The sequence below is a fragment of the Cajanus cajan genome, chromosome 8 (assembly GCF_000230855.2).
Source record: "Cajanus cajan strain Asha chromosome 8, NIPB_CcT2T_4, whole genome shotgun sequence".
Taxonomy (NCBI): Eukaryota; Viridiplantae; Streptophyta; class Magnoliopsida; order Fabales; family Fabaceae; genus Cajanus; species Cajanus cajan.
In genome coordinates, this window is record NC_138524.1 from 12,317,944 (window position 1) to 12,340,802 (window position 22,859).

General features: G+C 32.1%; 3 protein-coding genes and 7 non-coding genes across 15 annotated transcripts; all 10 read right to left on the reverse strand.

Annotated features, from left to right (window-relative positions):
* Positions 1-147: 147 nt before the first annotated feature.
* Positions 148-6,070, reverse strand: LOC109799312 (external alternative NAD(P)H-ubiquinone oxidoreductase B3, mitochondrial). The gene is made up of 10 exons (XM_020359860.3): positions 5,847-6,070; positions 4,629-4,884; positions 4,203-4,409; positions 3,422-3,672; positions 2,818-3,037; positions 2,616-2,720; positions 1,925-2,185; positions 1,671-1,792; positions 914-1,033; positions 148-519 (listed from the first exon to the last, which is right to left on the reverse strand). The coding sequence occupies exons 1-10, from the start codon at positions 5,936-5,938 to the stop codon at positions 432-434; spliced, it is 1,722 nt and encodes a 573-aa protein (XP_020215449.1). The 5' UTR covers positions 5,939-6,070; the 3' UTR covers positions 148-431.
* Positions 6,071-7,255: 1,185 nt separating this feature from the next.
* LOC109798916 (external alternative NAD(P)H-ubiquinone oxidoreductase B1, mitochondrial) lies at positions 7,256-12,688 on the reverse strand. Of its 2 annotated transcripts, XM_083061872.1 has the most exons (11): positions 12,501-12,647; positions 11,908-11,995; positions 11,390-11,660; positions 10,901-11,104; positions 10,503-10,753; positions 9,529-9,748; positions 8,941-9,045; positions 8,375-8,638; positions 8,158-8,279; positions 7,604-7,723; positions 7,256-7,526 (listed from the first exon to the last, which is right to left on the reverse strand). In XM_083061872.1, exons 2-11 carry the CDS (start codon positions 11,934-11,936, stop codon positions 7,439-7,441), a joined length of 1,674 nt encoding a protein of 557 aa, XP_082917998.1. In that variant the 5' UTR covers positions 11,937-11,995; positions 12,501-12,647; the 3' UTR covers positions 7,256-7,438. The 2 variants fall into 2 exon arrangements, with proteins under 2 accessions (XP_082917998.1, XP_020214940.1); XM_020359351.3 differs by lacking the exon at positions 11,908-11,995 and having other exon boundaries at positions 12,501-12,688.
* A 1,309-nt stretch (positions 12,689-13,997) lies between these two features.
* Positions 13,998-14,086, reverse strand: LOC114915462 (small nucleolar RNA U36a). Its single transcript, XR_003803506.1, has one exon. It is a non-coding gene; the product is annotated as a small nucleolar RNA U36a (small nucleolar RNA).
* A 4,806-nt stretch (positions 14,087-18,892) lies between these two features.
* LOC114915934 (small nucleolar RNA snoR97) lies at positions 18,893-18,999 on the reverse strand. The gene has a single exon (XR_003804198.1). It is a non-coding gene; the product is annotated as a small nucleolar RNA snoR97 (small nucleolar RNA).
* Positions 19,000-19,095: 96 nt separating this feature from the next.
* Positions 19,096-19,212, reverse strand: LOC114915931 (small nucleolar RNA Z278). Its single transcript, XR_003804195.1, has one exon. It is a non-coding gene; the product is annotated as a small nucleolar RNA Z278 (small nucleolar RNA).
* Positions 19,213-19,330: 118 nt separating this feature from the next.
* Positions 19,331-19,446, reverse strand: LOC114915932 (small nucleolar RNA Z278). The gene has a single exon (XR_003804196.1). It is a non-coding gene; the product is annotated as a small nucleolar RNA Z278 (small nucleolar RNA).
* A 123-nt stretch (positions 19,447-19,569) lies between these two features.
* On the reverse strand, positions 19,570-19,661 carry LOC114915940 (small nucleolar RNA Z223). The gene has a single exon (XR_003804204.1). It is a non-coding gene; the product is annotated as a small nucleolar RNA Z223 (small nucleolar RNA).
* Positions 19,662-20,004: 343 nt separating this feature from the next.
* On the reverse strand, positions 20,005-22,647 carry LOC109798975 (uncharacterized). 5 transcript variants are annotated; one of them, XM_020359432.3, is made up of 3 exons: positions 22,493-22,647; positions 21,497-21,880; positions 20,005-21,061 (listed from the first exon to the last, which is right to left on the reverse strand). In XM_020359432.3, exons 2-3 carry the CDS (start codon positions 21,792-21,794, stop codon positions 20,364-20,366), a joined length of 996 nt encoding a protein of 331 aa, XP_020215021.1. In that variant the 5' UTR covers positions 21,795-21,880; positions 22,493-22,647; the 3' UTR covers positions 20,005-20,363. The 5 variants fall into 5 exon arrangements, with proteins under 5 accessions (XP_020215021.1, XP_020215023.1, XP_020215018.1 ...); XM_020359434.3 differs by having other exon boundaries at positions 21,497-21,885; positions 22,493-22,631; XM_020359429.3 differs by lacking the exon at positions 22,493-22,647 and adding an exon at positions 22,318-22,486.
* LOC114916743 (small nucleolar RNA U36a) lies at positions 22,005-22,091 on the reverse strand. The gene has a single exon (XR_003805348.1). It is a non-coding gene; the product is annotated as a small nucleolar RNA U36a (small nucleolar RNA).
* LOC114915938 (small nucleolar RNA snoR134) lies at positions 22,303-22,440 on the reverse strand. The gene has a single exon (XR_003804202.1). It is a non-coding gene; the product is annotated as a small nucleolar RNA snoR134 (small nucleolar RNA).
* Positions 22,648-22,859: the final 212 nt, after the last annotated feature.

Genomic DNA, 22,859 nt, shown 5'->3' on the forward strand with positions numbered 1-22,859 from the left:
AGGGACTAATCCTACTAACTGTACTGTAACTTGTTGGCTCGATGAATTTTCATACACAATGGAGATTAGTATAGTTGTAATGAGAAATTTATTATTTTGATTTTAATTAGAACTTTGTTGTCTGTACTGAACTAGCAGCAAACAAGCTCCTGAAAAGTCCATATGGATTTATTGCACAAGATGAAGTCAAGCCACTAAATGTGATATTTTTCGGTTAGGCAACTAAAACCAATTTAACACAAGGCTGTTTATCAATACAATCAATATCAATGTACCTTAACATAGGAACAAAAGGAGAAAATTTTTGCATAAAATTAAACACCCTTTTTTTTCTTTCTATTTTTTGTATGCCCTCTGAGGTGGGGTTGGGATCTTTTGCTCTGCTGTGCCAAGAAATCAGTATGAAGTAGGCCTTAGCTTTGAATGAAATCTTAGATTCGACTTGAGTCTCTGCCAAATGTGTATCGCCTACACCAGTCACCAACCACCAAAGCCCTTGTCCTCCAGCACACTTGTTTGCTGTATGTTTTGTGATTCGTTAGAGGATGAACTCATAATAACACCAAGGACAAAAGTTAAATACAGTATAATTGGTACTGTTAATATTATTAAATAATCAAAATTAAAGTTTTATTTTAATATACATGATGACTTTTAATGAAATCTTTTATTATATATTATTGAAGTAAAATATCAATTTTAATTGAAACTACATGTAAATTTTATCCCAACACAAATAATGATATTTTGAACATCTTTTAATTATAAATCCATTAACATTTATCAATTCTTTCTATCGAATCATATCACCTTATAGACTTTCATAGGTGTTAGGTAGGTTGCTGGGTGTCCAACAATCAATTCTGTAATAGCACTAAGCCTATATGATGAAGTTTTGTGTTAAACAAATTACCTTGTATACACAGAATACCAGAGCCACTGGGTGCTCTGACCAATTGAAATCCAATCTCCTGGAAGCTGAGCTGCAGTTTGCTCTCCTCCTAGAGGAGCAAATTGTCCAAGATGCTTGTACCTTTCAACAAATAAACAATGAGAAACAAAGAGTTGGGCCTTAAGTTCTTGGTCAATACTATTTCAATCAATCATGCACAACTTCGATTACACACTCAAAATTACCCAAATGCTTTAACTGAATTAATCAATTGTTTGTTCATGGTGAATTACAAACACATTGACTATTGGTTTAACTTATTTCACCACTTAAAACCATTTAGTTAGTTAAATTAACCGCACTCTATGTCACATGAATTAGCATGCATAGTTTAGAACACCCTAATACTTGCATTCTTTATTCGCAATGAACATTAGCTGCTAGTTGGTTATGTTATTGCTAACAATACCCTTTATGCAGTATCTGGCTACATTGAAAGATTAGGCTTTGTTTGGATAAAAAGTTTTCCAAGTAATTATTGAAGAAGAAAACAATAAGGTAAAATGAGTTAAGTTTCTCGTATATGCTAAAATTAATTATGTATCTTAACTTTTGGAAAAGTTAGATGAGAGTTTGTATAAAAGTTGAGCATAGAAGTTAATTTTTAATGAAAGAAGCTCAATTCATTTTACCTTCTTACTTTTTTCTCCAATAAGTATTGTTGATTGAGAAATTTATGCTAATAGGACAAAAAGGAAATGGAAAAAGTAGTGCATACCGGAAGGGACGAAACCTATGGCGTCCAACTCCCCTAAACCTGAGAGGCCCTTCAGGATACTTCTCACACAACTCCATGCGGTTGAAACAGTCTGAAAGATAAACTCCTTGTTGTGCAGCTACCTAGAATGATTTAAAGTTGGAAGCCACCACCAAAGCAAAAGTAATGTAAGTATATAACCCCTAGTTTTTAAGTAGGAAAAGTTTCAAATATTATTGAAAATAACTAGTACGTAGTATGTACTGTACATGTACCTGAGCTGTTGCAGGAAGATTTTTCATCTGGGAGTCTACCTTGGAAAGTGCTTGTTTAAAGTATTCAATGTCCACTACAATAGCACTGTCTTTAGGTTTCTTTAGCAAGCTGGCCATGTCTTTCATTTGGTTCTTCTTTAAATAAATATCCACTTGTGGGTACCTCTCAATGATGTCATTAACAACTTCTTTAAATTCTTGAAGATCTAACTTCCCAGAATCGTTCTTGTCAGCCTTGCTAAATATCACGGCTATATCTTCCTGGTAAAACCATGACACACAAAGGGATGATACTAAAATGTTATACTTGAACATAAAATAATAGCAGATCACTGCTGCACCATATGATGTGTTGTCATTAAAATGTCATCTTTTCCTAGCAAAAGTAGCATGTCAATGGTTAATAAAATCAATAGTCAACAAGAAATATAATGTGGTAGCTACTAACTATTTTTTTTTCCTTCCATAATCATGTCATATGACAAAATTTAGATGTAGTTTTATGAGTATTTTTTGTATTATTCTCCTACCAGAATTAGAATTTTTTCCCATAATGAATTCTGGTTAACGAATGACACAAAAACAGCTATGAACATGCATGAGTTTTGTCCTATATCATATCATAGGCTAAATGAAGGAGCATAGGTTAAAAAAAAGCTTATAGAATGCACAATGCATAGATTGCACCTACCATAACTTTACGTTGATTTATAGTGGCACAATCACCTAGAGCATAGACATTGTCACATCCTTCCACCCTTAGCCATTCATCAGTGACCAAGGCACGTCTATTAGTCTGTCACAGAAAGAATTCAATGCTAGCAAAATTTGAACAGTGACAGTCACTTGCTTCTAAATTTTGCATTTGTATTGTGAGAAACAAAGAAACAAACCTGGCCAAGCTGCTTCATGAATTCAACTATTTCTGGGCGAGCACCAATACCAGTTGACCAAACTACCATTCCGTGAGGTATAGAAACAACTTGACCAGTTGACCTTTCTTTGGCAGTGATTTCGTTTTCACTAACTTTGACAACCATAGATCCCAACTTCACATCAATCCCATCTCTGGCGAACTTATGTTCAGCAAATTCTGTTATTCGCTTGTCAAACCTGCATTGAACCACGAAATTACATCATAGACTCACATTTAACAAACAAAAAGGAAAAATTGCTGGTGGCAAAAGAGGATGCTTCATTAGAGGTGAAATGTGTATCATCCAAAATAATTTTAAAATTTTCACATGCTCATTGTCACACCAATCATGCAATAAAAAGCAAAACTTAAAAGTAGTTTCACAAGTGTTTTTATTCTCCTTTCAAAATTAGAGTTTCACTTCCATAATCTAGATAACAAAGGTTTGCATTAAAGGTCAATATAGATTATTGAAGTAAAACTCTAATTCTGATCAAACAATAATACTAAAAACACTAATGAAACTTTGTTCAAGTATTGTCCTGCTCTTTATATGCTAATAAAGAAAATATATTTATTACATGTTTAGGATATGATCGCCTGCCTCCAGGAGAGTAATCTTCACATAGTCTTTAAGGGAAGGATATAACTTAGCTATATCCTCATGTACAAAGTCATGAAGCTCAGCAGAAAACTCTACCCCAGTTGGACCACCACCAACAACTACAAAACTCAGAAGTTTTTTCTTGTCTTCCACTGATACAGAAGGAAGGCTAGCTCTTTCAAAGAGGTCAATCACTGTCTGACGGATTCTTAGAGCTTCATCCACTTCCTTTAGAGAGATTCAAGAGTAGTTTAGTTTAGCATATGAATACACACATGCAAACATGAAAAGGAGAAATTATTATATTGTCTAGGACTATTGTGCTGATTAATCTCCATGTTACACATAACTGAGAGTTATTAACTCTTACTCATTAAAAATCTCAATTATATGTTTCATGAAGATTTAACAGGCCATGAATACATAGTAGTCAGGATCATGCAAAGGAGAAATCATTGAATGGTCTAAGATCATCATGCTCTCAATCAATCTCCACGTTCCACATAACCAATTATTATTAACTCTTAATTAAATTAAAAATCTCAGTTATATGTCTCGTGAAAATCGACCGAGACATGAACATCAGGATTATGACCATACAATAATTTCACCTAGACAAATTAGGGAAACTTATATACAATGCCTACATACTTTTGGAGATGGTCTACATTAAGCATCTTGTCTAAATAAAATTTCAATCATGATAAGGAATTGCATTGAAGTTTTATTTAAAAAGATATATAAATATATATATATACCTTCAAGAAATGGGCATGCTCATAAACACCAGGTGTGTTGAAGGTATTAGAACGGCCTCCCATAGCTATTACGAGGTAATCATAATCAATGGAAAACTCGTCTTCGCCACCTGTCTTCCTGTCTTTACCAGAACGGCAAAAGACTTTGTTGTTCTTGTGATCAATCTTATAGCATTCAGCTTCACTGAAATGAATGTTTACACCGCTCTGTTGAACAGAATTCTCCTTGTAAGTGTATATATAATTGTAACTGTGGTTTCACTATAATATAATTTTTGAAGCTGAGACATTATGCACGATTATGTAAATGCATAGACATGACAGATATGAATACTTAAATTCCATAAACGAAGTTGGAGATCCGATAATAGCTAAATTTGTGTTGTTATTTATACGAGAGAACTTAATTGATGGAAAAAGGAGTACCCTCCGGGTGATACTGCGAATGGGTTCAACGATGCTCCTTGCTTCCACTGTGCCACACGTGACACTTGGTAGCAATGGAGTGAATGCAAAATAGTTACGAGGTGAAACCACATGAATATCATAGGAATTGCTTTTGATATTTTTCAAAAAACTGGTTCCAGCCCAACCAGTTCCAAGCACCACCACCTTCTTTTTTTGAATAGGTTCTTCACCATGTTCTGGTTTGGCATCGGAATATGCCACTAATCCTCCACCACTGCAATACAATAAAAAATAAAGATAAATATAAAAATGAATTAAAAACTTAGACTAAAATAAAATCAAACGCCAAACGACTTATATAAGGAGATCGATGACTCACTAAAAAAATGTAATACACTGACAAAAAAAAACATGGTAAGTGATTTCACTGGTATAAATTTTGTCTAACTAAATTTATTGATGTATTATTGTTGGAGATATGGTATATGAATTAAACTGTGTATATAAATAGAGAGAGTAATTTTCATCTTATGAACTATTTGTTAGGGCTAAATTACACCTAAATTTAAATTCTAAGACTATATAAGAGTTTATTCTATTAGTTTTTGTAAGGTCCATCAAATCATTTGTTATTAGATTATTGTCAAACCACTCACAAGTACTCAATCCGAAAATTTTTATACTTAAGGTGTATATGATTTAAGTGGGAAACAATATCTTCATGTAATAAATTAACTTTTGAGATTGAATTAGCTAGGTCTAAAAGCAAATTCTAAGAATTATATATTATCGGCATAAGTCATTTGATATTGAAAATGGTAAATAGGATGAGACTCCTATGACTTCACACATGAAACCAATAGTATATTAAAAATTCTCAAATCAAAAATTACTATGCACTTAATGATTAGTCTAAACTTAATAATATCTAATTTAATTCAGGATTATCATTGTCAAAAGAGTCAATAGAGGTCTATCAATATTAAAGGATTAGACCGGATTTTAAACCATTTGTTTCAATCTACGATGATATACTATTGGTATAAGTTGATTATACATGTATAGCAAGTTAAATAAAGATTATATGAACACACGAAAACCCAACACCAACATGAAACTGTTTTTGCAATGACAACCTGTCCTGTTGATAATATATTTTAAGTGAATAATAAAGAACATTAAAGAAAGAAAAAAGCAAGAACGTAATTAATTAAGGTTTGAGTATGCATGTTAGACCTGATGGTAGTGCATACAATAACAGACTTGGACCATGATGGATACTCATGGAAAAGCCTCGAGGCAGTGTGATAGAAGGAAGACCAACGCATTGTGAAACCTTTCGCTAGCTATGCCACTTTCGCTTTCCCTTGTGCTTTCTCTGAAATAAAAACAAGGAAACAATTGAGTGGTGGTTAAAACGGAAGAGTAAGGTCAAAGTTGTTACTGCTGCCACGTAGCATGTAAATACATTTTCTTAAGGGAAATAATACATGCACTTGTCCTTTAGTACGAGGAATAGATCTCATGTGTTTGCGGAGTTTGAACACGTTGAAAAATGCATGGCCAAGAACAGAAGATGATGTTGTCAAAATGACTAAACAAAAACAATGAGAACCTGAGAGAGAGAGATGTGTCCGTTGAAACGAATCGGGGAATACGAGGTTCGAGCAGTTGCGGCTTAATTCTCGGATCATTAGTCTTCTTGATTAGTTATTACAACGTTAATCGTTACAAAACTTTTAACAAAAGAAAGCCTTTGAATTTCACTTTTTTTCACCTAATTAAAATAATATTTTACCCTTCTTTAATGCATAAATTAAAGAAGTTTTGAACTTAGCTTTTTTGGCTTATAGTGTAATGTCTAATTTGGTGAACCTTCATCTTTTTTCCTACTTATGTGAACCCAAAAAAGGTGATATATCAAAATAGAATATATACGTGTTTATATTTTTTAGTGTACTTTTGCATGTACTTAACATATACTTGCTTAACATCCTTGAGAGCCTCCCTGCTAATGGAATATCACAACATTTTTTTAGTCAAAGTATCTTGTTCACAAATATTATAGTCATCCCAAGTTACTATAGTGTTGTGCTAGCTACTTAATTAACACAATTCTTTAATGCATTTTTAAACAAAAATTGGAAATTGATTCATGTGATGCGTTTTTTCTCTAATGGTGATGGTAGCTTAGTGATGAAGACATGTGGATATTGTCCAGTACTAGTAACCCAATGGTGAATTGTTGTTGTAATAGGATTTGTTATTTCCGTAAAAGCTTGAGGTTGTATTCAGTATTTACTAGATAATTGGTGACCAAAGACTAACGAGGTTTACAGATATTGTGCAAAAATGCAAATAGATATATATTGTAACGAGAAAAGGATAAAAAAAATTAGAAAATGAAAGTAAAATTAACGAAATATTGTGCAGGGTGTAGATCAAATACAAATTCTCTACTAAATAGATGAAAACTCTATATTACACGTTTCAAAAATTATATATTATAAATTGATAAATTCCTTTATGTTCAAATTCTTTTGCCATGAAAGAAAAAGACAGAAATAACTAATATAATCCTTTAAATTTTGATTCTCCGTTTTTTTCTGCTTATAATGCATGAAGGAACGTGAGAAAAGGCTTGATAGGATCCAAATCCACGTATATTGATGCAAAATGGAAAATGTAAACAGAAGCACTCTTAACTAAATTCCAATGACAATTCACAAAGTGTTTCCAATCGGGGGTGAAAAATTGTGGTTCAATCAACATATCACTATACATTAGTCTTTAGGTACAAAAATTAACACAGAAGAAAAGGTGTGAAATTAAACTCGACTCGAATCTCTGCCAAATATGAATCTTCTTGTCCAATCAGACACGACCAAGACCCTTGTGCGCCAACTCACTTGCTTGCTGAATGTTGAGCAGAAGAGTTATTACATAAAACTGGTTATGCACAAAAAAATAGTTGCTATATGTCAAACAAGTACCTTGCATATACAGAATACCAAAGCCATTGAGTGCTGTGACCCATGGAAACCCAATCTCCAGGAAGTTCTGCAGCTGCTTGCTCACCACCAAGTGGAGCAAATTGCCCCAAATGCCTATACCTTTTGTGAACAAGCAACCATCTCACACTGATTAGTCAGGGATATAGCAAGCAATGGCATATACACAAAATTAGCTATTATATGTCTTTGATTGAGAAAAAAAAAATAATAATAATAATAATAACTAACACAAAAATGAGAGACCATAATAGTATACTGGATTTCCCTGGCATTTTATTTACATACTGTAGACAATTTTGCAATTTCCACTCCATAGACAGGAAATACAGGAAACACAACTAAGTCTTAAGAAAGTGGATCCAAGTCCCATGAACCTATTTTAGATCCATTAAAAAGGATTACCTACAGTTTATCCACACATCAAACCTAATATTAATAGACATGAGAGAGTATATTGGAAAAAAATGCAAGTCCCACTTCAGCTACTGGAAATAAGGCTAAAATACAATAAGTAACATGAAGTACTAGTTTACCGGAAGGGAAGAAACTTATGACGGCCAGATTTTCTAAATCGCCGAGGACCTTCAGGATGCTCTTCAACATGATCCCTTCGGTTGAAGCATCTAGCTAGATATGCACCCTGTTGGGCAGCAACCTAGATATAGCGATACATTAAAAAATTAGTGTATATTTGACAGCAAAAAGCATCTGCATAAGCAAGCATTTAGTTACTGGTGAAACGATGTATACCTGTGCAGTTGCTGGCAGACTCTTCACCTGTGAATCTGCATGAGAAAGGGCCAGCTTAAACGATTCTATGTCTATTTCCTTGCATTCTTTCCCTTGTAAATCTTTCCAGAGTGTGGTAAAATCACGCACATGTTTCTGCTTTAGATAGTGTTCAACTTGTGGATATCTTAAGACAATGTCATCCATCACCTCCTGGAAGTCTTCAATAGTTAAGGCGCCTGACTTATTTTTGTCTGCAGCCTCAAATATGGCTGTGATATCATCCTAGAAACCAAGGTAACAAGTTAATTATGACATACTAAATTCAATTGTTATTTCCGTAACTGTCTTAGGGTTACATAATTCCTCAGATTTCATCTGAAGATGGAAATTATAGCATTTAAGTACATGTAACAACTTTGTTGAATTTATCAGAAATAATCAAATGACAAGCACAATGAGCTAAATTTTTTCATCAAAACCAAATCAGGTTGGTCGCATCTGTATTATTCAGATAGGATGCAGCACATTGCTGTATTAAATAAACTTAGAAGTCTAAAAAGGCCTCTTGAAGGCTGAAGAGATACCATGATTTTACGTTGAGTTATGCTAGAACAATCACCAATGGCATACACATCTTCACATTCCTTCACACGCAACCATTCATCAGTTGCTAGTACATGCCTTTTAGCCTGCACATAGAGAAATTATCACATACAGATATGATTACCTATACAATAGTTACTTGTAATTTTAAGCCAAGAGGAAATCATTGACGACATGTTGGATAGGACATAATATACTAAGAGTATGTTTGGTAAATTTCTCCACAAGCACTATTAGGAGAGAAAAATTGGAAGGAAAAATGAAATAAACTTCTCCATAAGTTAAAATTATCTTGTGCATAAGCTAATTTGTAGAAGCTTTATCTTACTAACTTCTTCGTAATCTAATTTTTAATTCATGCATAAGTTAGTTTTAACTTATGAAGAAACTTATTTCAATTTTCATTCCTAAATTTCTCTCCTAGAAAGTGCTTTTGGATTAATTTATCCAAACAAATCCTAAAAAAGCAAGAGTACCTTCTTCACTATGTGCACATGCACATACAAGAGAAGTGAAGAAGAAAGGATGGGGAAAAGTGCATTTCAGAAATGCATGGAATGAATAATCACCTGACCAATTTCTTGCATAAAGTCCCTTACAACTGGAAGAGTTGAAATGCCAGTTGACCAAACAACCAACCCATGAGGCACTGAGCAAAGCTCCCCTGTCGATTTCACCTTCACTGTAATATCCTTGTCTTTAACACTAAGAACCCGGCATCCTGTTTGAACTTCTATCCCATCTCTCATAAACTTTTGCTCAGCAAATGAACTTATTCTTTCATCAAACCTACAAGATTGAAGATGACATTTTATCCAAGTTGTGACTGCTTTGTTGAGAATATGAAAGATTTGAAGTCAGACTTCCTTGATGGTTGGTCTTATTTTATGAGGTTAGCAATACTAGAAACTCAATACAAAATGTTAAAAGGTGGCAGAATGCATAAAAATAGAAAGCTTAAATTGTTGGGAAAAAAGTAATAATCTATTGTTACAAGTTTCAACCAAATACCATACAGTCTTCAATCAAAGCTAAATAGGATCAAATACATCATTGATAGTAATAACAGCTGGGCATACACCATTGAGGCATCAATTACCAAGATGTAATTGTTAAAGGAATCTATCACCACGTCAATCCTTTCTGAATCAATGACAAAGAAGCAGATCCTTAATACCAACCATAAAACATAAAGTAACATGCAATTGAATCTGAACCTATGAGCGAATTTAGTTTGAAGTCTAACATTAGCCAAATATCATGCTGCAGTTCATCCAATACACAGCTAATTTCAGATGGAAAAAGTAACATGCATAGACTAGAGAGAAATATTATTAGTTAAAGGAGCATTAGCAACAGATCTAATAATGCTGTTAGTTGTATCAGAGGTAGCACTATATTCAACACAAGTAACACAATAAATAAATATAGAATTTGGGGAAGATACAAAAGTTTCAATATTAGTTCCTAAAGTAACCAAAAAAGTAGTTCATGTAACATTAAAAAAATAATTAAGAACGTTAATGCTTAATGTTGTTCTTACATGTTCAAGATGTGATCTCCTGATTGAATCAACGATATTTTCACTTTATCTTTAACAGTTGGATATAACTTGATTAAATCTTCATGGACATAATCATGCAGCTCTGCAGCGAATTCCACACCAGTTGGACCTCCTCCAACAACTACAAAATGAAGATTTGCCCTTCGCTCTTCATCAGATAGACTAGGAAGAACAGCCTTCTCAAAGCAATCAATCACAGACAGTCTAATCTTTTGAGCATCCTCAACATCCTGTGAGTGATCATAGAAGAGCGTCATTAATATTTTTCCTAATGAATAAATTAAAAGAATCAATGAATCTCTTGATAAACCAACAGTCATAAACAAGCAAAAGAAAAAAATAAATAAATAAATTGAACCATAAACAAATAAATTTACCTTCAGAAAATGACAATTCTCCTTGACACCAGGGGTGTTAAAAGTATTCACTTGTGCTCCTATTGCTACAACCAAGAAGTCATAGTCCAAGGAAAATTCACCACTTCCCACCAAGTTTTCAATATTGGACCGACAAAAAACCTTTTTGTTTGAAGAATCAATCTTGACACATTCAGCCTCCCAAAAGTTTATCTCTCCTTTTCTCTATAATAGGAAAGGGGGAAAACCCCCTTATTAGTTAACTGATAAAAATACCCTGAAATAACAAGAAAATAAAAGGGAGAAAAATTCCTAGACATGACCATAAGGTGATACTGATATCAAAATTCTCGACACAAATAACAAAGTCAAGCCTCCAACAATCTTGTTTTATTAGTTAAGGCTCAAAGAACACTTCATTTCTCATTACATTACATGTACATGTGATCATTGCTATATAAAAAATTCTTATATCAATAGTTATTCTTAGAGTTCTAGTGATTCCTCCACCTTTTTAATGATGTTTCGGACTGGCTCTACAATGCTCCGTGCTTCAACTGTTCCACAAGTAACACTGGGTAACAAGGGAGTAAATGCAAAGTAGTTACGAGGTGAAACAACTTGAACATCATATAATGAAGCATCCAGATCCTTAAGGAAACTGGTAGCAGCCCATCCTGTTCCAAGAACCACCACTTTCTTTTTGGAGGGATCATTAGAATCAATACTAGGACGTTCAGCTCCTGATTGTGATTCTGAGTATGCCACCACACCACCACCACTGCAATATATCAGTATATCAAGGATGTCTTCACATGTTTAAATCTTCATTTATCATAACCATTTGTGCTATTCTCTTCTATTAAAAACAATCATCCAAATAATTTTTTAGTGAAAACTAAGTCAGTATTTAATAACTGATATCAATGGGAATTTTTCCAACAAACTGATTTTCATTATCCTGTTGCATGTTTATTAATACAGACAAATAACTTATGAAAAAGACGGAAATTAAGAAACAAGAGCACCATTTGATGAAATTTGCACCAAGGGACATCTACTTGTCTACACCAAATAGTGGCTTATGGTGGAGCCTCAACTAACATTGCATCTGACCTGAAATGATTTGCAGCAAAATCCAATAGTTTAAGGCTTTGAAGCTATATCTTAAGATCTATAATCTTCTTGGATGAGGGCTTAGAAAGGAGGCACTATATCACACACAACTCTTGAAACTTGAAAGTGGGTGAACTACTATTCGTCTATTCCTAAAGCATATCAAAGTCAAAGGCACAGTTCCCAAGAAGAACATTGGAAGTGAAATTGCTTGGATCCATTCGCAAGGCTAATCCCATATCAAGAATGACACATGAAATGATCTTAATTAATATATAGCAACTGGATCAAGTATAATAATATAATTATACCCACAAAAATAAATAACTTATCAAGCATTATTACAAACGTGGCTGATTGTGAATCTAAGTTAATCAACTCTCCATCAATTAAGAATACAAACCAACAAAAAACACTAGAATCTTAAAATAGACACTATTGTTAGAATTAATCTCCCTAAGTCTGATCATGAGAACGCACTTATAATTTTAAAAAAATAAAAAACCTGAGAGTGCAGAGAAGCAGAAAGTTGGAGGAATTGAGAACCCTGGAGGCCCTGATGAAGAAGGAACCAATGGCCATGGTTACAAGAATTTCTGTTAGCAGCTTCAACTTCCCAGTTCTGAACTCTGAAGTGTTGATCTTTCAACTTCAGACAAAATGGTCAATCTGAAGTTCCTAACACATGGGGTTGACATGGCTCTAGGATATTACATTAGTATTGGAGTCATATCTTGAACACTGCCACGTGTCTTGCTTTATTTTTTTAATCAATCGTATGAATTACAAAACTGAACAGTAAATCACTTTATGTAAAATAAATATAATAAATAAAAAAAATCAATTACTTTAGGTAAAAAAAAACTTGCGTAAAGTTATGACTTTGAAGTAACTCAACTAAGTAATATATTCTTGTCTAAAAAAAAAGGTAAGTAATATTTTGCAAATTTTACAATAAAAGAATTCAGTTGTATAAATATTTACAAAAACAATATTATCATAATTTAATAGAATAATGCTAAAGAATGAAACTATCGAGTATTTTATCGGAGGATGTATGATTTCTGATTCAAATATTACTTTTACAAAATCATTGTACTTCAAGTTCGTTTTTAATTGCAATTAATTTTATAAAATTGTTATGATCTTCTAAACTCACATTTTGGATCAGCGACATCGTGCTGTCAGTTTTTACTTCAACGGTTCAAATTGTACCATGTTTCAGCATTTCCAGCTAAGCGCCATTACCTTTCCAGTAGGTCTTTCTTTTAAGTTGTACGATAAAATAAAATTGACAATAATTCAAATTTTAAAATATCTTAAGTTATATTTTTAAGTTTAATAAAAAAATATGTAAATATAAAATAAAAAAAATAAACATAAGATAAAATATATTAGTAATAAAAAAAATAATTTATTTATAAATAAAAGAAATTATTGAGATGAAAGAAAGAGTATTGATTATAACACAATTATCTATGCACATCGTTTGTTAGGAAGTAATTTATCTCATATATATATATATATATATATATATATATATAAATAAGAGTTTAAACGACACTGGTGTAACTTTTACTAAGTATTATATCGTTCAATAACTTTATATTAAATGTGAATTTTATAAATTTATCTGTTAGATTGAAAGTTCATATCACTTTATATGTGTATGTCAAATTTTGTTAAAATTGAACAATAACTTGAAAGTAATCAAAGTGTTCATATTTTAGTGTATTTTGAAATAAATATATTACATCAATTTTATTTTATAAAAATGAAGTATCAAATCATCTTAAATTAATATAAAATTTTGTATATGATCTAAAATATATGAATTTTCAATCTAACGGTTGAATTTACAAAACGCACATTTAATATAAAGTTATTAAGCGGTGTAACACTTACTAAAAATTACATTGATATCGTTTAAACTTTCCTTTTATATATATATATATATATATATATATATATATATATATATATATATATATATATCAAATCATAGATCATATCAAGAAATTCAACTATCTTTTAACCGATTGCGCTTCATCGAAAAAAGTCAGAAGCACAAATAATACTAAATCGTCGCCAAGAAATTCAAAAAAAAAAAAAATCAAATTCTAAATTGAACATATCCTATGATGATTGTTTTTTGAGAAATAAGGAAGCACTCATTGTCAAGTAAAAAATAGTCATGTGGTATTCGTAAACAAGCTAACGGCGAGGCAAAATCTGTTGGAATTCAAGTGTGAAGCGAAGTCTCACATTGGTTAGAGTTGGGCATGTTGAGTAATATATAAGTGAGAAAGACCCACCTACCTAAAGCCTTAAGGTTTTAGGTTATGTTGTGGTGTCAAGCTTACTTGTGTGACTTACTCACTACTCACCATGTGGAATGTTCCCCGGTGTTCTAAACTCCCCAACATTGGTATCAGAGTCGATGGTTCGACCAAGTGACTGGTGATCGGCTCAGACGAGTATTGGTTGGATCTAAGAGTGGGATCCTGAATGAAATTGGCAGGAGATCCAAGAGTAGGATCATCCCTTGTACTGAAAGTCTCCCTAGAGGGGTGTGGAGGACGTGTGTCGTTGAAGTGACCATGTGGAAGGGATTCACACTTGAGGGGGAGTGTTGGAATTCAAGTGTGTAGCGAAGTCCCACATTGGTTAGAGTTGGGCATGTTGAGTAATATATAAGTGAGAAAGACCCACCTACCTAATGCCTTAAGGTTTTAAGATATGTTGTGGTGTCAAGCTCACTTGTGTGACTTACTCACTACCCATTGTGTGGAATGTTCCCCGGTGTTCTAAACTCCCCAACAAAATCAGACTCAATAAAGAAATAAATAAATAAATAAATATATATATATATATATATAACTTAATATAAAAGGATACAAATACGTGTCTTTACTTTTTATTATCCAACTTTGTCCCTTCATATAATTATATGAAAGATTTTTATTTCCTTTAAAAATAAATAACTGCACAACCTTCTTTCTTTAACATTTTCTCTATTTCTAACTTTTTCTTTTAAAATAATAATCGCATAAATAATCTTTCGTCTCTATCATTTTACCCTTAGTTTTCAATTTTCAAAATAGTAAACATTTCTTCTCCAGTTTCAAGGCCACGTTCATAATTCTACTTCACTGCCAACCAAGGTAGATCTTTTTATTCCTGTCCTCCAAGGTTATTGCCATTGTCTGCTTTTTTGGACATAATAACCGCTCATTGTTTGCAGTGTACACATAAGTGTAAGAATTCGAATCGGTTACCTTCAATTCCATATATAAATAATAAGCAACGAACCCTCTTCCTCAACCACATTATATTGTTAGTTAAACATTTTGATTTTTTTTCTTCACTTGGGAATTACATTTTTTTTGTCTAACCTTTTTTTTTATATATATGTTTTCATATGTGTAATTTTTAGGATGGTTTGAACTTTTCACATCTTCATATTTTGATTTCAACTATCTACATCTCTCTTCCTAAAATCCACATTTTTGTTTTAGTATTTTGATGGAGAATTTTACCAAATATTTCTTGGAAGTTTCAAGTGAGTTTTTATTTTATTTATATTTTTTCTTAATAAAAAAATTATAAAATGTTTCGATTCCAAGAGAATTTAGGAATGAAAACTGATATAATTGTGCATTGTAGCAGGTGAAAACACATATAAAAACATGAAATTGGTAACCACTTTTGATTTGAACATTTAAAAACACATATAGACACAATTCTTATTCGTGGAGACATCAATCAAATACTAAAATATGTTAAATTCATTGTTACAAAAAATATAACCGACAACTTTAGTTAATATTTATTTCATTTATTCGTGTGCATTATAATAATTTAATTTGCATACTTGCTGTAATGATTTAGTTCTCTCTTAACAAATTTCATGTTTATGCCTTTTTTTAAAAATTATTTTAGTCGTTCTATTTTTTTTTTTTTTTTTTTTGTGATTGTAGTTGTCTATAGTTTCAATTTAAATTTATTTATTTTTCTCTATAATTTTGACTCCTTTGCTAAAATACAAAAAAAATTATTATTAATTTTAGATAGTGATGTATGGTTATTCTTTTATTATATTTTATTTTATGCAGTCATCTTTATTATTTTCAAAAAAAATTTGGCATTATGATTTTCTATTTCTTACTATGCACGGTACATGATAGGTATTATATTTAATTGTTCTTATCAACTCTCATTTTTTTTGTTAATTTTTTTTATTTATTTTTTAATTTTGAATAGTCATACCATCTTCAACTATAATTTATTCATTCAACTTATGAATTATTTTAAATTTGAAGAAAAAATACATATAGAGACACGAAATGCCTAAGCTCCGCTAGTATATATAAAGAGAGTCACAATCCGTTGTTATTCGGTTTAAGTCTAAAAATTTATAACAAATTTTATATTTTTAATAAAAATAATGTAAATTTAATTGATTCAATTATTAAATTATGTAATATTATATTTAAGATCATATATATCAAATTTATCAAATTTTATATAATTTTAAATTTTTAAAATGTTATTAAAAATAAATATTTACACATAATTTAAAATATTATATGTTAAAGTAAAAAAATATAATAAATTATAAAATCATTTTAAAATTGCATATAATTTGATGTAAATGATTTTAATTATAATATTGAAGTATATTATCACATTCATCACCGATTATTATTTTCTTCATATTATTGTGGGTTACACTTTTCTATTTTATGTTAATATATTATTTTATTGAGTATTTTAACATATATAATACTTTTTTCAATGTTCTTAATTCAATTTAACATATTGAGTTTTATCTCAATAATTTTTTATTTTTTTTAAATATTCTTCATCAATATATAATAATTTAAGTACTTTATCTTTTATATTTTTAATTTAATTAATTTTTAAAATATATTATTTTGAAAATCATCATTAAAATAAAACTTAATTAAGTGAGTTCTGACATTTTAAAAACTAAAATTACAATATCTTTATACTTGTGTTTTTTATCTCTTAAGAGTATATTCAATTTCAATCTCCAAAACTTTAATTAAACAACTTTATTCAAATTATCACAATTTAAAATTTTAATTATTTTAAAATTATGTTATACATATTATATTTTTAAATTATACGGTTGTTAATATATATATATGTATATATATATGTATGTATAATTAAAATTGTATAATTTTAAAACAAAAAATATATTTATATTATAATTCTAATTCATATTTCAAATAATATATATTTATTATTAAGTTCAAATCATTATTTATAATGTAACAAATTTTCAATTAAACCCAAAACCTAATAGCTCAATATTTTTATATTTTAAAATATATTATTTAATAATACATAAATAAATAACAGTTATAAGATGAGGCATAATTCCTCTAATAGTTTTTTATTATGACATTTTGCATGTATCATCCTCCACTATATTTGTAAAGCAAATTTGAATGATGTATAACGTAACAATAGGATTGTGGAAGATAGATATTGCCGCCTTTAATTTTCTTCTCATTAGAATTATTTCACAAAACTTGCCGTAATCAACTTTTTCTAAGACCTAACACTGTTACTGAGATGTAAATCTTGCCCTTTAATTTTCTTCTCATTAGAATTATTGAAATAATGCTTTCTTACTGCCGATTAAAAGTCACACATTTTAGTGAACTTGCTATTAAGTCAAGTCTAAGGGGAAAAAACTCATCGTGATATCTACCAAATGCTAATTTACACAAACAGTGATAGGAAAAAAAAATGCCACTGCTATTACTATTATCTTTTTTACAAAAACCAATATTCATCTTAAAAAATATTGCATTACCGTTTCTAAAATGATATTTTCTTTCTATCGATATAATGGAGATATATGGCTTAGATTTAACGTGAATATTAATCTAACATTGTTTCTCGAGTTTGAAATACTGGAAGGGTGACTGATAATCGGATACTCGCATACACCATTGAATAACTGGAGGAGAATCGGGAATAACATTGATCTTCGAATAAAATAATTATATCATTAACTGTACAAAATTTCAAACATAAAACTCAACATTGGTGTGACAAATAAGATCAAGGCAGCACCGGCCGCATATGAAAATTGCATAAATGCATTAAGTGATAGTCTAACAAGAAGCTCATATGCGCAGGCACAGCCAAGTGATTCCCAGCACCATTTCAAAGCATGAAAAAGCAATCATAGCCAACCATAACTTCATAAACTACCAAACAGCATTTTCTTTAGAATCTGATACACTAATTCCAAGCATTCATGCAATCATCTATATCAAGTGCCAAGTGCCAATAACTAGCCCACTTAGAAGTAACTCGCAAGCCAATAGCTAAAGCAACAAGAAGTGGGATTGGAAGCCTCATTACTCTTGTTTTAACTTCTCCAACTTCTTCCCCCTACTGAAAGCATTTTCGAATACTGATATAAGGCCGTGTATGAAACAATCACGGAAACTCTAAGCCAAGGTTCCCAAACACAAGCAGAAAAACAGAAATATTACAGTTCGGTTTGTCAGTTTTATCACTGAACTACATTTAAAGTATACACTACCTGCAACTAATGATAGAACATAAAATTTCGTCCCGAGCTCTAATGGGCTACTTGCAGGCTTTCAAAAAATAAAAATAAAAATAAACATGAACCAACAGAATCAGCCCACTGTTGTACCATTAGGTAAAAAAAACACCAACAACCACAATATTTTTTTCAAATAATGGAAACAAAACACAAACTAAGTACCAATTCCGATTCAATATAAGCACTCAAAAACATAATTAAAAAAAAGGTAATTAAAATAGAGCAAATTGAAAAGAAAAAAAACAAAAATACATAAATATTATATATAATTTCAAAATAAATGTAGTGCTGTTATTTGACTCCTATCTCGTGGATTAAACAAGAGACGAAGCAGATGACAACACTCAATCTATGAGTTTTTCAGACCCAGAACCAATTAAATAGGCACAGGGTATAGTTAAAACTCAAGTCTAATTGGATTAAAAAAAATAGACCTAACCAACACAATTTTAATACAAACAACTGCACAAAATACTAGGTAACCTCAGATTGTTCCTAGATGCTATTGGAAATGTAGTAACACCAAGTAGGTTCACCCTGAAAACAGGGTCTTGGATCAACTACAACCCCTAGCAAGTTGGATTGCCACATCATTGGTGAATTTGTAATATGTTTTGTTACCAAAAGCTTTACGGACTCCTTTAAAGCTTCTAAACATTGAGAATTAAATAATAATAAGTCAATTAAATCTATAACACACTTTCACAGAGTATAATGCCTCAGTAAAATCACTTGTTATCACATGAATGTAGCTTCACCAAGTAGGTTCATCCTGAAAACAGGGACTTGGCTCCACAACACCTCAAACAAATTGGATTATATCATCATCAGCAGCCTAATAAACAGCAAACTACCAAATCACAAAATAATAAATTCCAGCTATTAAAATTAAACAATTAACTACACAATTAAATAATAAACATTAAAACAACAAAAAAAATGATAGAACAATGTCGAAAGGCTCAGAGATACATAACAGCTCTATCAATCACAAATTTTCAGAAGCAGAACTGGCATAAAGCTGAATAGAAATCATCATAGCCAAGTTTTAAAAATCAAACACTTCCTAAAGTACAAACATATTGAAACAGACAAAAAAAAACATTTTTAAAAGAAAATTATCATACCATGGCTCATATCAAGAAATTCAACCATTTTAACCAATTATGCTTCAGTGCCGAAACTCAGAAATAGCAAAGATTTTAAGAGTGTACCACTAATTTAACAAATTGTTTCTCCCACGTTTGGAATCCTGGAAAGGGTGACAAATACTTAAAAGCCAAACACACCTTAATGCATATAAATTTATTAACTAATGGCCAGGAATAGAATAGATCTTTGGATAAAATAATTGTTATAAAGAATTATTTGTAATTTTGATTCATGTGCCTTGTTGACAATCCAAAATCATTTTCTATTCCATCCCTTTCTCTTACATTTCATTTCATCAACTCTACAAAGTTTCAAACATAAAACCCAACGTTGGTATGACAAATAAGATTTAAGCTGCACTGGCAGCAAATCAAAATTGCAAAAATGAATTCACTGATAGTCTAACAAGAAGCTTATATGCACAGGCACAGCCTAGTGATTCCCTGCACCATTTCAAAGCATGCAAAAGAACAATACAATAATTGCATCAGGAGAACAGCAAAATAACCTCTATCCATCTATGTCATGTCCTACCTCAACTTCATACACCATCAAACTTCATTCTTCTTTAGACTCTGGTACAGTAGTTCTCAACAGTCATGCAATCATCCATGTCAAGTGCCGGTAGCCGGCCCACTTGGCAGCAACTCGCAAACCAATAGCTAAAGCTGCAAGAAGAAGTGGAATTGGAAGCCTCATCTCTCTTGTTTCAACTTCTCCAACTTCTTTCCCTTCAGAAAGACTTTTGGAATACTGATAAATGGCTAAGGCCGTGTATGAAACAATCACCAAAACTCTAACCCACGGCTCCCCAACACCAGCAAGCACAGCAGCGACAGGCATTGCAGCTGAAACATCATCTCTCTTTTTGAGAAACTTTGAAAAAGCATACACCCCAAGAAGAAGGGTCCAGAACAATGGTTCAGAAATATATCCTCTAACAGCGGCATAGCCAATAAGACCAGATACAGTCAAAACATAAGGTTGGCTGTTGATGCTGTTTGGTACAGTAGCTTCGGCAACAGCTAAAACAATTGATGCCAGAACAATGATGATGGTCAGGTCCGGTACGGGAGCATTGCCAATTATCCATGAGTAGCAAGCCCGAACTGTGTAAAATAAATCCTCCATGCATCTAATTGAGAAAGTTATCGGACTTCCTATGAAATGGTAGACTACTGCAAAGGCGTATTTCAAGACGTACCCTATAAAACGGGCAATCACCAATGCAGCATTCTTCCAGTTTGACAGTTCAAACAGAACAGCTCTCCAAGCATAGATAAGAAAACCCAGTACTGTACATTGACATATAATCAAATTGTTACATGATCACATAAAAGAGAAAACATGTCAATAAGGAAACAAAACAGTCGGGCAAAAATGTTCTAAATGGGAACTCAGTGCATAAAACTTTTAACTCCCTATCACATGTGAGGTTAAAGTTCGTATTTTTAAACAGCATCAAACATTGTAACCATAAGGTATCACTTTATATGACTTTCAAAATTACTTTTAATTGGACACCTAACAAATTATGTAAAATATAATAACTAATTACTCATAGAACAATAAAAGGATAAACTAAAAACCTCTTATGAAAGAATAGTATATATTAAGGGTATAGTTTAGTTTGATTCAGCTGAATTTTAAGAATAGAAATTGAAAATCAAATCCTAAACCCTAAACCCCGTAAGCAAATAGAGAGAGAAAGAAAGGGAAATGGGACAGACCCAGAAACCATGGCCACCTAACAGGAGGAGCGGGAACTTCTTTGGAGAGGTAGCGAAAGCGTTGGGGCATGGTGCTCTTTCCTCGCGCCTCTTTCTCTGCTTCATCGATGGCCGTGAAAACCGTGAAAACGTCACCGGCATTGTCGTTGTCGTTTAGCGCGAAACGCTTTGCGAGGGAGAAGGTGGGAGGTTTGGGGGAAAAGGCGATAAGGTTGCGTCTGAATTGGGGCCTGAAGGGTTGGAGTTTGGTGGATGGGAAAGAGGGTTTGAAGGAGAGGGTGGGAGATACGAGGGACATGGCTTATGCTTATTGCCTTCACTTTCACTGAAAGGGGTAATCAAATGCTCAATCCGCTGCACTTCAGTAATCAAATGCTCAATCCACTGCACTTCATAACACACTAACACTAGTCATTATAGCCAAGTTTTAAAAATCAAAAACACTTCCTAAAGTACAAACATATTGAAACAGAAAAAAAAACACTTTTAAAATAAAATTATAATACCATGGCTCATATCAAGAAATTCAACCATTTTAACCAATTATGCTTCCGTGCCGAAACTCAGAAGCGCGGATAATATAAAATCATCGCCAGTTAATTCCAAAAAAAAAAAAACAAAACTCTAAATCGAATAAATAATGTGACGATTGTTTTCAGAGGAACAAGGAAGGAGTCATTGCCCAAGCGAAAACAATCGCGGTTCAATCTGCGCCTCTAGGACTAGCTTGGGTTTCAGAGGTGTTCGAAAACAAGCTGAAGGTATAGCGAGGCAAAATCAAAAAGTAAGAGAAAGAATTGAAAGGGGAATTTGGCCGTTACTTTGACACAGATCAGCCGTGGGAAATTGGGGCTAAACTGCAACACGAACGGCGGCGATTTGGCACGTGCATCGGGGCCTTCGCGTCATGGGGAACTCAGAGAGGCCCGGGAGGCACCGTGCGGAGAATTTCACCAAAACTGAAGGGAAACTAAGCAATGCAATATGCAAACAAACCTTGAAAGTGTAGTGAAGATGCAAAACCCTATTCGGTGCGAGGGTTATATAGGCATAGTAAACCCTAAAATTTCTCTCTTGGCAACGGTGGAATGTATTGCTGCGTCTAAGCCTTACCCGACCCGATTGGGTTAGGTTTGGCCATCCAATTTGGGTTCAAGTCCAATTTTCAATGCTTGCATTTCGGTTGCATCGTGGGTAATATTTATTTTAACAAAATACAATTTATATTTATTTTTCAGTTTTTGTGCAATAACAAGAGAAATAAGAAAGACAGAAAAATGTTAAATATGATAGATTGACAGTTGATTTGAGAAAGAGAAATATAAAAATAATAATATTATAAAAATTATATGAATGTTATAAT

Excerpts from the sequence above, each read along its gene's own strand:
- LOC109798975 (XM_020359432.3), bottom strand. The coding sequence starts at position 21,794 with ATGTCCCTCGTATCTCCCACCCTCTCCTTCAAACCCTCTTTCCCATCC. Across the intron at positions 21,062-21,496 it reads TAGGTGGCCATGGTTTCTGG|TACTGGGTTTTCTTATCTAT; the intron begins GTCTGTCCCATT and ends GTCAATGTACAG.
- LOC109798916 (XM_020359351.3), bottom strand. The coding sequence starts at position 12,577 with ATGGCCATTGGTTCCTTCTTCATCAGGGCCTCCAGGGTTCTCAATTCC. Across the intron at positions 9,749-10,502 it reads GGAGATCACATCTTGAACAT|GTTTGATGAAAGAATAAGTT; the intron begins GTAAGAACAACA and ends TCAATCTTGTAG. Across the intron at positions 9,046-9,528 it reads TTATGCAAGAAATTGGTCAG|GCTAAAAGGCATGTACTAGC; the intron begins GTGATTATTCAT and ends CTCTATGTGCAG.
- LOC109799312 (XM_020359860.3), bottom strand. The coding sequence starts at position 5,938 with ATGCGTTGGTCTTCCTTCTATCACACTGCCTCGAGGCTTTTCCATGAG. Across the intron at positions 2,721-2,817 it reads TCATGAAGCAGCTTGGCCAG|ACTAATAGACGTGCCTTGGT; the intron begins GTTTGTTTCTTT and ends TTTCTGTGACAG. Across the intron at positions 1,793-1,924 it reads ATCTTCCTGCAACAGCTCAG|GTAGCTGCACAACAAGGAGT; the intron begins GTACATGTACAG and ends AAATCATTCTAG.